The sequence below is a fragment of the Scomber japonicus genome, chromosome 21 (assembly GCF_027409825.1).
Source record: "Scomber japonicus isolate fScoJap1 chromosome 21, fScoJap1.pri, whole genome shotgun sequence".
Classification (NCBI taxonomy): domain Eukaryota; kingdom Metazoa; phylum Chordata; class Actinopteri; order Scombriformes; family Scombridae; genus Scomber; species Scomber japonicus.
The window spans coordinates 10,093,094-10,107,823 of NC_070598.1; the positions used below are offsets into that span (position 1 = coordinate 10,093,094).

General features: G+C 39.0%; 1 protein-coding gene across 1 annotated transcript; it reads left to right on the forward strand.

Moving 5' to 3' along the window:
* Positions 1-4,622: 4,622 nt before the first annotated feature.
* Positions 4,623-14,391, forward strand: LOC128382281 (tumor necrosis factor ligand superfamily member 10-like). Its single transcript, XM_053342278.1, has 6 exons — positions 4,623-4,835; positions 5,812-5,937; positions 9,511-9,556; positions 9,721-9,837; positions 10,485-10,729; positions 12,806-14,391. Exons 1-6 carry the CDS (start codon positions 4,728-4,730, stop codon positions 13,013-13,015), a joined length of 852 nt encoding a protein of 283 aa, XP_053198253.1. The 5' UTR covers positions 4,623-4,727; the 3' UTR covers positions 13,016-14,391.
* The last annotated feature ends 339 nt before the right edge of the window (positions 14,392-14,730 follow it).

Below are 14,730 nucleotides of genomic sequence, written 5' to 3' on the forward strand. Positions count from 1 at the left end.
TTACCAATTAAAAAGATCTTAATTCTTTTTTATCTTTAAAAAAAATAGTTTTTTATTACTGACTAACTGACAAACCCCACAGAGAACCAACCTGCTGAATCTGCTCCTAAAACCTTTTAATGTAACGACACCTAGCTTCCTTTTATGTACACATGAATGTATATGTGTGGAAATGATAGTAAACCTGAACTTGAAACAGTTACATTGCAAACCAAATTCAGGATTTGACTTAAAAAGGTCCACTGGGTCACAAAACCATTGAACCATGAACCAGGAGGGGTCAACTTTGTGTGTTCAGATACTTATATAAAGATGGGAAGTGAACATTTTGCCTTCTTCAAGCCCCTTGAAGAGTTTTTTTGCACCTCTCTGTCACATTTTCTGTTGTTCCTGTGTATATCAACTTATATATTTTGTATGTATAAAAAAAACCCCGAAACCTTAATTTCCTTTTTTGAATAACTTTGACTGATCTGGGAACTTCTTAAAACTTATCTCATCATTTGGCTGCTTGTGTTTCTTGCACAGTCAGACCTTTTCGTAGCAACGTCCTCCTCAATTACTTATGTCAGCTCTATGTTATCATAACTGATACAACTACAGACAGAGATAGAAAACAAAACCCAGGTTTTTATAAGAGTTTGCTTTTATTCCTTTAGTTTATGTCATGAATTTGAATTTGAGATGAAGACAGACAAAGAAAGAACGACTGAAAGGAAGAGATGGTGAGATAATGGAACAGGAAAAAGAGACAAAGAAAGAAAGAAAGGAGGCAGACAGACCCAAAGAGACAGAGAGAGGAAGATCGAGGGCAGAGGGGAGTGGGAGACAAAGTTTGGAAGGCGACTGAGGAGGGAGGGAGCCGTCTTTGCGGGGGAGTCGGTCAGCTTCCCTCTTTGTATCAAAACTTGGCCGCTGTTCAGAAACACACTCAGTGAGTGAGTGTGTGTGTGTATTAATCACCATGTGGGGACACCATACATTAGCCGTTCCACACAGAGAAAAGATTTATTTTAGGTTTAAGACTTGTTTTTTAGTTAGAGGTTAGGCTGGGTCAGGTTAACATTGGGTTTGGGCACGCACTGGTTCAGCGTAAGTCCCTGGGGAAAGAGTGTAAGTCAGTGAAGTGACAAAATCGTGCCTGTGCGTATAAGACTGAGTATTTATGTCTCTCTCCAGCCTGTAGCGAGGATGCTCTCATATTCTCTGAGCTCTCTATCACACACACTCAGTTTACTGGCTGTTACCCCCAGCAGGCCCTGCAGGCGTAGCTGAGTGAAACCTAAGCGGAGAGCATCTCCCGGGGGGATGGCAGGGCGTAGGAGCCAGATTGAGGCCAGATGTTGCAGATGCAGGAACGAGCCAACAGGACCAGGGATCCATTTATAGGCTCAGCCCGCCTCACTGCACAACAATACACTGATGATAATACAACCAGAGCTGTTCAGTATACTTGCCCGCTGCGTCTGACATCAGTAGACAAAAAGACATTACAACTCAGATTGTGTGAAGCTTCTGATTCACTTCTTGATTTCTACTTGATTATACTATTCTTCAGCTTGGTAAAATACTCTTGGTGAAGCCTGTCGATGGTGGTTTGGAATTAAATGCACTCACACAAAGAACATAAACCTTGCGCGCATCAAGAACTCTGTTAAGGGTTTTTAAATTACCCAAATAACACAACAAACAAAACCAGCTTGTCCCCACATACCCCTACACCGTCTTCGCATAGCTGCAGAAAGAGAAGGAAAAAATAAACAAAACAAGGGTGAGATTTACTAAGAGTGAGACTACTTTTTTTTAAAACCCAGTAAAAGGTTTAGGTTTTTGAGAGGCTTTTAGAGGCACTCTGAGCTTCAAAACATTACAAATCATACAGGATGTGTCTCATGATATATCACCATACCAGGATGTTAAGCCAATAAGTAAAAAGACTTTTGAGATTTTTAGTTTAAAAGGTTTCTGTTTTTAATGGTTTGAAGATGTTAATGCGAATGATTTATTATTGTTTGGATGTTTTCACGCTTGCTTTGTTTTTTGAAAAGTATGTTACTCAATTCTGTGTGGCTTACATACATATCAAATTTAAAGTACAAAAACATGCCTTTTTTTTAGGAGTCTCAAAGGTTCATAATTCTTCAAGTGTGTCTTAAAACAGCAGTCAGGTGTCCATATGAACAGTAAAAGAGGTTTTCCTCGCTGTAATCGTTCCTCCTGTTCATACTGTCTATTAAAAGTTCCTCTTCAAATGTGCTTTCAATGTAAGTGATGGGGGCCAAAATTAACAGTGTGTCCACACAGTAATTTAGTGCAAACATGCATTTAAAAAGTTGATGTGAAGCTTATTATGAGGCTTCAGCAGTCTGGGTTAGTCATGTCAGGTGGATATCTGCCACATTTACAGTCTTTTTAGTGTTAAATTCCCTCTTTGTGTTTCCTCAGACAGCGTTTCCCTGTTGGGCTGTGGTGAAAGAGTAGTAACAAGAAGAGGAACTTTGCCACTAAAAAGACTGTAATATTAGGAGATATTATGATATATAAGTGAGACTGACAAGGAGTGAAACTGGTGTCACACTGGAGTAACGCAAAGGTCGCAAAAAAATCACATTTATTCTTTGAAGCTTGCGTTAATGCACTGCTTCCCACATGCATTTAATGACTTTTCTTTTATTTAAGATTTTCCATGACAATATCTGCTTGATTTGATGTGACAGTAAAGTTGCAGCTGAACAGCAAAACAATGAGCTGAAACTCCATATAAAGCTCCATAAAGCCAAGTGTAGCTGCTGAATCGCTGTTAATTCTCAGTATATTCATCACTACGAGTCATCTGGCAAAACACAGATATGTCAGTTCATATATTGTTGTCTTGAAACATATCAATCTCAATCGCTATCAAGGCTGGAGGGCTGGTCGATGTGGACAAAATAAAATATCCCAATATTTTTGACCAAATACCTTCATATCAGTATTGTAGAGATGACTATTGGTGCTTTCACAAAATATGTACAAAATGACAGTTTAGATAAATAATCATCATTGTGGATATAATAACTAAGTGGATAAAGGCATAGAAAAGCTACAAGAGTCTGGTAAATTCACACTTTTGCCATATCACGATATTGATACAATATCGATATATTGTCCAGCCCTTGTATCTTGATATTTCTACCACAAAAACACTGTGCTAAATTGGATATTAATGTGCAATTTTAGCAATAAAATGTTATTGATACGTAACACCTGCAGTGACTAATTTACATGAAAGGTGTTCCCAAAATCTAGGAAATCAATAATCACACTGCTAAAACGCCATGTTTAATTTGTTTTATGTTTATTTTTGACTTGGATATACCCCTTAGTCAGTGTATTTATAATTTTATATTCCAATATCAATACTATGATTCAGTGCATTGTTAACTGAAAAATGTATAGCTAAAATAACAATACATGAATTTTGGGTTAATCCAGCAAGTTATGAAATCTGGAAAAACAATATTATCCAATATTAAAGTAAGAGAAACTACAAAATCAATAGCAAAATATCTGTGACATATGATCAAATTCCTGATTCATCCATCTGAATCCTGACATCTTAAAGATTTTAAATCACAAATAAAGCTCCGGTGGTTCCAACTTCACAACTCTGACTTACATGAAGCCTGATTTTATTTACTTCTGATTTGAAAGGTTAAAGGTCAACACTGTGAGACAATTTAGAAATTGAAGATTTTTTTTTCTCTTCATTCTCACTTCATCATGCCATCCCTAACCTCAAATAGTTGTCTTTGTCCTTCAACAGAGTGGCAAACATGTGGAGTGAAAAAGAACATGATGTCTTTGTTATGCAGCCTGATAAAGACACAAAATCCACCAGCCTCAAGTGTTTCTCCTACACAGAGAATATATATTCCAATATCAAATAATAAGACAATAACATTTCATCATTTCTTCGGTTTGTGTGCTTAAATAACTTCATTTTCACGCCTCACCTGAGACAGAAATATGTTTCGATATTTGATATAAGATGAGAAAAAATATGGAGGGATCTGAAACTAAAACAGATGAAAAAGTTGTAAAAATGATAGGAATGTCTATTTATCTCAAATAATCTGACATCTTGGCTATATGTGGCTTAAGCCTTCAAAAAGTGGTAAATAAGTCCACTAGGCTGAACAGTTTGAAGAGAGATTTAATTTATGGGTTTTCCCTAAAAGGACCCTTCAGTTATATAATCAGATTCAGTGTGCTGTTCCTCACTGATGCAAATACATCAACTTGTAGCTTTAAAAATTAATTAAAACTGACTTCAGGTGTTTAATAAAAGTCCTCTACGTGCCAAAATCCAGCTGCTGTGCCACTCTGTGCATGCATTCAAACAATATCTCTGATCATATTCTGATGTAAAATGTGTTTTTCTCACAGTAAGGCTCGGAACAGAGATCCAGAGTGAAGATATGAGTGTTCACAATAAACTATTGAAGGCTATCTGTGTTTTTCCAGCGCAAAAATGAAACAATAATCTCTGCAGGAGTAATTCAATGAGGGAAAAACTCTTGTTCTCAATGCGGGCCCCGCCTCCTCCCCCTCCTCCTCCTCCTCCTCAGTGCAGGGGACTGGGAGGGTAGAAGTTAAGAGTCAGCTCTCTGCCATTGTTCTTGTTCTGGAAGCCTGGGGACGGGACGGGACGGCGCTGGTCGGGTACCGGACGGCGGTCTGTCGTTATGACGGGCTCCGGTCCGAAGCTCGGGGTTCTGCTGCTGCTGGCGGTCCTGCTGCAGACTGTTGTCGTCACCATCACTGTGCTGCACTTCACCACTGCTCTCAACTCGGTAAGGAAAACTTAAGAGGTTAGGATTGGTGAACCAGAGACGCGCTGAGGCTTTTACGCATTGCCATGTAGTGCGCACTGCGAGATTTGCGCGACATTGGTGGGCTTTTGAACGCACCAGCATGAAAATTAGTCTTGTTGTTGACCTTGAGTACCTCACTGGAATGATTATAGTCGTTTTACTCATTATTTAATGATGATAACATTTAAAGTAACGCGTTCTTGCGCTCTAGTTCTGCTGCTGCGCTCCAGAGAACAAATAGTCCACATCTATTTTCCTTTTTTTTGCAGAATGCAAAGCAGGCCACATACTGGATGTTGCTTTCACACTTTGCAAAGGGAAAAAAGAAAGTATGTCTTTGCATGAAATCTCACTGTGCAAACAGAAAAGAGGACAAGGAAGTAAAAAGAACTCCAGCAGCAGCAGAGATAGACTGCAGCTATTTTTATGATTAGCTGCGATTATCGGGAAGAGTTTCTACAGAGCTTCATGTGTGTGTCTGCGTGCATGTGCGTGCGTGCGTGTGTTGGACTCACTCTGCTTGTTTTGGTGAAGCCGGAGTCCTTTGGTTACCTGGATGAGGTCCAACAACTCTCAGTCTGTGTTTACAGGAATTAACCATTAACCCAGATGAGATGTAGCAGCAATATATGGGAAAATGAAAAACGAGCAGATGAAAAACAAAGAAGAAGGACATATGCCAGGGAATTATGTTGACTTAGTTTCCTAGTAAACCTTAAAAAGAGAGATAATAATAGTGGAAAAGTTCATTTATTTCTCTCACAAAAAGGTGCATCTCAATCTAATTGTGCAACACATTCATTTGTAAGGTTGATAAAATTCTGTCCTTACAATTAAACAGGTGAGGAAAACACAAGTTAATTGCAGGAATACCTCCAACATCAGGACAAGACGTTCAAAGAAATGTTCATGTCTAATAGTTTGACGCTCCTCTTGTCATTTCCACTCTGTGCAGATGAAGGAGACGTTTGCCAGGAGCAGTGTTTCCTGTCTGACGGGCACCGACCTGCAGAGCATCACGGCTGTACGAGGTGATCCGTGTTGGCAGGTCACTCAGCAGCTTCACCTGCTCATCGAAAAGGTACCATGAACTGAACCCTGACCACTAAAACTTAAACCCTCATTTAAAATCTCAGACCCATTGTAATTCTTACTTTCATGTGGTACCAAGTATGATTTCATCACTCCCCCCCAACTCTAAATAAACTCTACATATCAGCGCATGTTGATCGGTATTAATGACTCAATTATTACTTGGCTGGCGGCTGCGATTTCTGGCTTTCAGAGTTCAGTTTTCGTCTTCTGCACCGGATCAAAAACTCCCCACCCACTGGAGTTTTGAGACATTACTAAACCCCCGCCCCCCCCCCCCCCCCCCCCACACACACACACACTTAAAGCTGAAAGGGCTGCAAATGCCAACAAATCAAGTGATAAAGCAGCTACATCATTATTATTGTTGTTATTATTATTCCAGAGTTTCTTCAGTAATCCTTCCCACAACATAATGTTTTCCCTTGATGATAATATTTGATTCAACCCACAGTTTTCTCAAGGAAACAAGAGTCAAACAAACAACACTTAATGCTGTTATGAGTTCATTTATAAATCACAAACACTATTCAGTTATGAGTGTAGTAAAGTAAAGTCTTAACACCTTGAACAAAGTGGGACTTGATTCCTTTAACACAAAAAAAGATGACCGGCTCATCTTGTAGCAACGCCACATTATACAGTGAATCTCGTTTTTCTACTGTTTTAGATTCATGTGCCAAATAAAAAAGCATTAACACATGCACACACTGTAATTCTGACTCAGCTCAATCACATAAACCATCCTGCTACTGGAGATATTCACTATAGAAGCCAAAGTGTATTAATCCACCACTGAAAATTGTCCCTAGAAACTAAAACAACACATTCATGAGCTGTTTTTAAAGATTTATGCTTCAATCTTGAGGATATTATGCTGACCTAGTTTTCTATTTAACTTAAAAAGACAGATAATAGTAGTGGACAAGTTGATTTATGTTTCTCCTTAAAAGGAAAAAAACATGAATTCATTGCAGCAAATTAATTGAAACTTTGTTAAAATATTGTCCTTGCAGGTATAAATTATAAAACACACTGTAATTTATCTAGATTCAATCACACACACAGTCTTCAAGCCAGAAATACTAACTAGATCACCAAATGTGTTTTAATCTGCCACTGAAAATAGTCCCAGACAAATGCTCTAAATCCTGCTGTTTGGATAACATTAGCTAAAATTTAATTTGTGAGACATTTTTGAAAGATTTTTGACTTCTGTCTTCAATTGTTCCAACTTAAAGAGGCGAAGAGCAGCAAAGTGTCTTGTGAGGACATCTGGGTCCTCGTAAGTGCAGTAAAGTGATGATGTCACAAAGTTATTATTGTTATCGTTCTCCGGGGGCTTCCTGTGCTGCTGATCTCAGCTCTGAACATCAGCAGCAGAAGAAGAAAAAAAAATGCTGAAATGATCCAAATCACTGTCTGCAGACTGCACAATGAGCTCCTTCATAGCTAGAGATGTGATGTGATCCTGTGTGGTTTAATCAGCACAGGAATGCATTCACCTGCCCTGAACACACATGCACACACACACACGCACGAATACACACACACACACACACACACACACACACACACACACACACACACACACACACAGAGTTTATTCTTTTCTCTTTACTTTCTATTTGTATGTGCTATTTGTTTTCATTCCCTTCCTCTGATTCTCCTCCTCTTTTGACATTTCTGCGCTCCTAAATAACTCAAGTCGGGTATTTTCTGACTCGGCTTCTTGATTAAATTTAGTTCAGAACATAAACACAGAGCTGGAACAGTTTGACCCAGCATATTAGATTTTCATGCTTTTAACTCAGGACGCTTAATGAATTTACATTTAAGTGTCTCATAAAATAAGAAATAGCATTTTATTACAGCAGTGTTTATTGAACATAATTCATTGAGCTTTTTTGTTGCACATATTCAAATAACAGTGATTCCAGTTGCAGCCAGTGACATAAAAGTATCAAGTGACATTCAATTAGTGAGTGAAAAGTGGAGCAGTAACCACACAAAGGAGGGAAGAAGGAAGGAAAGCAGCAAACAATGCAGAAAGTTGTACTCAAGCACATGCAAGTTCCCTGTAAATCATACTTATGTCTGTATGATACTGTGAAATAATAGATCATCCTCTTATTTCAAACTGCAAGGTACTTAATGATGAGTAATTCTAGGTTGAGCATTGAGCATTTCGAGTATTTGGAGAGTAGTGAATCTTTTCTGCATCTAAAGTATTAATCCAGACAAATTTTAATGGTTGAGATATTAGATTTCTTCCAATATATATTTGTTAATGGGAAAGAAAAGAGATTCTGAGTTTAAGTAAGATTTACTGTTGACCCAGATAAGCTGAGGACGATTCGTAAAGGTTCAGGCTCTAAATAAGAGGTAATGACTGTGGAAATAATGGGAAAAAATGCCTGAAGGAAAAGGCTACATTTAGGAAACACACACACACACACACACACAAAAGTTTCTCTGCCACATACAGTATGGAAGAAACATGGCATATGTTAAATATATTCAATTACAAAGTGTCTAGCATTGTTTGAGCTGCTATTTTATGAGGAACTGGAGTGTATTTATATAAAGTCCACCAAAAAAAAATCCATCAGATAAAATCTGCAGGTCTTAATTTAAATTTCCTCCTGTCCTCCCTTAAAATGAAGTCTTACTTCATGACCTGTTTCATGCAGAAACATGTCAAACTTAATGAGAAAATGAGGCTGAGAGAAACTTCAGGGGACTTATAACCCATAAATTCTGTCTCGCTGTCTGAAGTGCAGGTAAATTCAGCTCATAAATGACTTGTTTTCTTTCAACTCCTCTCACTTATTGCTTTAGCTGTAAAAATATTTTTAAAGGGGAAATTGTTAACCTTTGCAACCTCTGCTGGCGACCAGTAGAAACTGCAACAACACTGGTGAAACTTGTCTCCTCCAACACAACCAGTGGCAAAAATATATATGACTATGGAAAAACAATCTGTTATATAACACGTCCATCTTGCATTTAAAAACTGACACAAACACATCCAGATTCCACTTAATTGGAGAAAATTGTTGTCATCAGTTTGGCGGTCTGTGTGTCTTCTGGGGCCAACACAATGGGTCAAGAAACTTGAAGTACGAGGGGAGGAGGAGGAGGAAGAGTTGATTACCGGGGAAGGATCGGTTACTCGACCTGAACATGAAGGCTCCTTTTTACTCACCAGAGTAAACTTCCTGATCCTGATGTCAGCAGGTTTTCAGGGTCAAAATCGAACATCGAGACGCTTGGCAGTACTGTGAACTGAGCTGATTGTTCTTCTTGGCAGAAGTTCGATATGTTTATTGTACTTTTAAGTTTTAAGTCTCATTGGTTTTTTGTTTTGTTCTGTATTGGACCCATTTTTCCACTATCCACTTAAATGCACTTTGGAAACAATTTCCTGACTTTAATGTTTCAACATATTTGGGGGAAATGCTTTTCTATGTGTTGTTTTCTTGGAGACGTATTAAAGAGGAATGAATCAAAAATAAATTCATGCATTCTCTAAAAAACGTTTTCTACTGTTTCCCTGCAGTCTCTGTCTCAGCGGTACCAGAGGCAGATTTCGTCTGCAGTAAGAGGTGAGAAAACCTAACCAAAAACTTAAAACCAGCTGTTAAAATGGTAATAAATATATAATTCAGAGTACTCGGAGTATCAAGTAATTCTACTCAGTACAGAGGATAGTTACATTTTCTTCAGAAAACTTATAACTTATGTTGTTTTTCTCATTTTTCCGCATTAGATGAAGTATCTCGGGTGCTTCCCTCACTTGTAATGGAGGACAGGGCTTCACCTCGCCCCAAAGTAGCAGCCCACGTCACGGGCAGCTTTGTGCCTAAACTGGAGCGAGACGGAGGAGGTGAGTCCTGCTGAAATGATACATGACAGGATCCAAGTAGATCGTCTGGGTTGTAAAAGGACAGAAAGTAACCAATGAATTTACTGATTGGTTACTATTGGCGTTCAAACTTTGCTTTGCTTGTTGTAGTTTTGCAAAGCTAAGTAGGCATGTGTTTTAGTTTATCTGCTATGTTTTAATTAGTGCATAATCACCTGAAAATAAGTTTTCATTAGCTTAGAATGAGCCTTTATATCTAGATAAAGAGCAGGTCCTCTTCCGTGTCATACTGCCATTATTCTACAGTAGCCCAGAATGGACAAACTAAACACTCTGCCCTAAAGGAAACCTTTCTTGTTTCATGACCACAGTGGCTTCTTCCACACACTTGGAAGGGGAGTGGGTACTCAGTTGGCTGCAATCTGCAACCTCACCACTAGATGCCACTAAATCCTACACACTAGTCCTTTAATCTCTCATAGTTGACTTTGTAAATTGAAAATCTCATCACTTCAAGGTTATCATTTTGACATGCTTTCATATTTTTGACCTAAGTTTCATTTTTCTAATCTAATCTCTTCTTTCATTTTGGTGGAAATGTGCAACATAACAAATCATCACCTTGTGCACTGTGATCATTTCAATCCGAATATGTTTGTTTTCTACAGCTCCAGTCTCCGCAGGGCGTCGCGTTCAGGGCCAAAAGATTTCATGGTGGGAAGGGCAGAAGGGCCTGGCCTTCCTCCAGGATGTCCAGCTGGTAGACGGGGAGCTGGTGGTGCCACAGCCTGGCCTCTACTACGTCTACGCCCAGACCTACTTCAGACACACTCACTCCCTGGAGGATGATAGTGAGGGCGGCGAGGAGGCAGAGGACAGAGGAAGACCCCTGCTGCAGTACATCTATAAAAAGGTTAGGGTCCATGCCAGTGATTTTATCTGTTCTTAACACAATTGTGGAGTAATTTTGATTAAATTTAAACACATGCAAATATTAAAACTGCACTTTTTTCCAGCTTGAATGAGGTGATGAGTGTTTTAAAATCACTGATTAAATAACATTATCAAATCTTCTTTGGATTTTCAGTTTTTTTCAAACCACATATTTCTTTTCAGCAGATGTAATTATTTTTCTATTGGTTTAGTCTGTTAGTTTTATATGTGGTGCAATAAAAAACACAGACTGATGATTCACAGCAGGACAGTGTCTGTGGATAGAAGTGTACTTTGACTCTGACTAATCACATTTCAAATGAATAATATGAAGCCAGACAGTGAGCATGTGTTGCATCACTCACTTCCTGCTTTGTCAGCTAAAAATAGATAAATATCTATTCAAGATGCAATTAATCTGAAGGCATGTGTCCCTAAATAAATGTAGTACTTTAACATTAATGTCATAAAAGTACAAGCAAGGGAGAGCCAGGTGGGGTGGAGAAGAGTGTTGGGAGTGAGGAAAGTGAAAGAGAAGGTTTGTAAGGCTACGTTCACACCACAGTTAAAAGTGACCTGAATCAAAAAAATCGGCTTTGAGCAATAAATCAGAATTGAGCATTAAGGCCTGCAGTGTGAACGGAGCAACAGAAGAGGGTAGCGATGCAGCAGTGTTTCATGGTTTGGAGGTGGTGACACTGACGAAGAGATAGCAGGCGGAGCTGCAGATGGCAGAGTAGAAGATGCTAAGATTTGCATTGAAAATGATGAGGATGCACAGGATTAGGAATGGAGTATATAAGAAGTACAGCTCAAGTTGGAGGTTTTGGAGACAAAGTGAGAGAGGCGAGATTTAGAGGTTTTGGATATGTGCGGAGGAGCCATGCTGGTTTTATTTAGGGGAAGGATGCTGAAGATGCTGAGCTGCCAGGCAAGAGGAATGCCAAAGAAGTTTATGGATATGTTGAAGGAAGACATGCAGGTGTTTGGCACAACAGAGGAAGATGCAGAGGACAGGAAGAAATGGAAGTGGATGATCCACTGTGAAGATTCCTAATGGGAAAAGTAGAAAGAAGAAGAAATATTCTAACTATGTTCACATATTAAGTTACCAGATAATGTAATAAAATTCCAACCAAGCAAGATTGTTGAACTGAGATAACAAATAAAGTTAACTGGACTGTAATTCATCATTTTTGTACAGCTGGAAGTGAATTCTTGTAACAGTGCATGATCGAGTTAAGTGAAAACATTTGCCAAGAATATTTTAATTAATCAAAAACAAAAAGATCACAGATGATTACACTAGATAAAAAGGGAAGAGGATGTTATTTGGCATATGGTGATGTTTATTAAAAATATTTATGAAAAAGAGGCAAAAATGAACCCCAGGAAATTCAACAATAATAACTAAAAAATAAACTGAAGCAAAGAACAAACAAATAAAATCTGCAGCCTCAAGCTGCCACCTCATCTCTTCCTTACTCACTCCTACTCCATTATACACGCACAGCTGGGACTGCATCAATTTATACACAATATAATTTACAGCAAAACAGTTTTATCCTTCCCAACTTAACCTGACAGGGCTGTGACTCACTACTGAGTTCAGGCAATGATGCACACCTGTTGTCACTATCACTGATTAAGGAAACGATTTGCCCCAATGTTAAAACTCTTTCAACAAAACAGTGAAACAACCTGACCGACAGAAATCTGTATTCCATTATTTGTGAAACTTGACTGATAATTTAACAGAAACATAGAACTGAAATTATTTAACATGTTAGGGACCCGGGCCTAGTGAAAAGGAAGAGGGGCAACCTTTTCACACATAGTTACAACCAAAAATAATGCTAACTAGCAATCCAGCAGTGTTATGAATCAGTCATTGATAGATTGTTGGTGTTGGTTCTTGGCTGATGTTAATTGGCGAAGCACTTTTGTTGAAGACTGACATTACGGCCTTTAAAGCTACACATTCCGACCATCATGTGACCCACTGACGCACCACAAATGCTTCACCTCGCTTACTCACCTCTCCCTCTCCCATCAGGTGAGCTCCTACCCGGTTCCCATCCTGCTGATGAAGACGAGCCGAACCTCCTGCTGGTCCCGGGGTTCCCAGTTCTCTCTGCACTCCGCCCACCAGGGGGGGCTGTTCCCGCTTAGCACCGGCGACCGCTTGTTTGTCACGGTGACCAACGCCTCTGCTGTGGACATGGATGAGAAAAGCAGCTTCTTTGGAGCGTTTCTCATCAGTTAGATCTGGAGAAATCTTCAGCTCTGTGGACACCATCGTGTTTTTTTTATTGTTGGTATATCAAATTGTTGCAGCCTCAAGACGTTTCCTAATAATGAACCTAAGATGATCACTTGGTGAAAAACTGAAACAAGGAGTCACAGGGAAGACTGTCTTCCTTTTGTTCAGAATAACAACCCAAAAAATTTGGCAACACTGGTTTCGTGGGTGGAGAAGAAGGAAAAGACTGACATGGATTTGGGGCCGAGTGTTCAGTATGTGTGAGAACATATCACTAAAGAAAAAAAAAACAAAACAGATGTGTGCGTCAAGGTTAGTGTGATAGATGGAGATGGTTTTGTTCCACAAACATTTCTTGGAGGCAGAAATAATCTCAGTCATTGATGTCAGTGTTAGGAGCCAAAGTGAATTTTCCTCCTAAACCTGAGAAGACAATCCAGACTAGATATGATTGAAAACATAAACATACTAAACATTACTTTTTTATAAACAAAGCACACATGACTAAGCTGAAACATTGAGTTACCATCCATCCAACCATTAGGCACAGCTACAATCAAAAGTATTTCATGAAATTAGCATGATGGCTTATTTGATATAAAATCAGATAAGTAATGACTAAGCATCATCACTGATTTGAAAGATGATATTTGCTCATTTGCACCATTCTTGCTGCTCTCTCTTTGACCCGTGAACTATAAATTGTCCATAAATTGCCAATCATTGCAGTTTTTCTGACTTTAATCTTTAGACAGTAGGTATGTAGCCCCCAGCCATTGGAACATCCTGGTATGTTTTCTGCATACTGCAATTTGAAATGTTGGGACATACTTAATCTTTTTCTGGCATACTAAATAGTATGGCAGTATGGGTAAAGCACCCTCTGTATCTCTGCTACACACACACACAGAGCAGAGAGGCTTCAGCAGATAGGATGAAGCTCTGCTGCATTCACACAAAATCCAGCAATGTGGCACTGTCCCGTAGGGTTGTGCGGAGGTGTGGGCGTATTTATTCGTGCTTTAGATCATTACCGCTGTAAAACAATCAGAAAATCTGATTTACTGCTTTGTTCTCACTAGTGCTGCTCCCTCTCCTCATTCACTGTCTAGCTCACTTGACCACCACTACTCTCCCTCTCTCTCTGCTATTGTTGAGTTGGGGACAGCAGGGTGACTTTGAACGTTGTGTTTACAAAAACCAATTAACAAATCCGTCATAGTTTGCTTTAAAGCCTTGAAACTGTTGTGTATAAAAATCCCAAGCTGTATGCCAAGTATGTGCTATGTTCCCCATTTTAACACAATAATTGGTCTTTCTGGTTTATACCAAACCTTGTCAACTCGTGAGGATAACCAATTATGGCTATATTGCATTTTTTTTAAATGTAATTGTTTTCTATTTGATCCAAAGCACCCTGTGAAATTGGCTTGTAATTTACTGACAAAGTCACAGTTTCACAAATGTTTCGTTAGAAGCTTGCAGATTATTCACTCCCCCACTTTTCCTCCTTTACTGAGAAAACAGCTTCTGCCTCTAAGAAATGTTTCAGGTGGACATTAGTGTTTATCTGAGTCCATCAACATATATTTTCAGTAAAGTGAGTGTGTGCGTATATGTAAAGATGTAAATAATTAGCTATATTTTGTGTTTATTAGTCTACAAATTTGGGTTCTGTCCTCCACTCTTAACTTTTCCTCAATGAGGTGACAAACGTG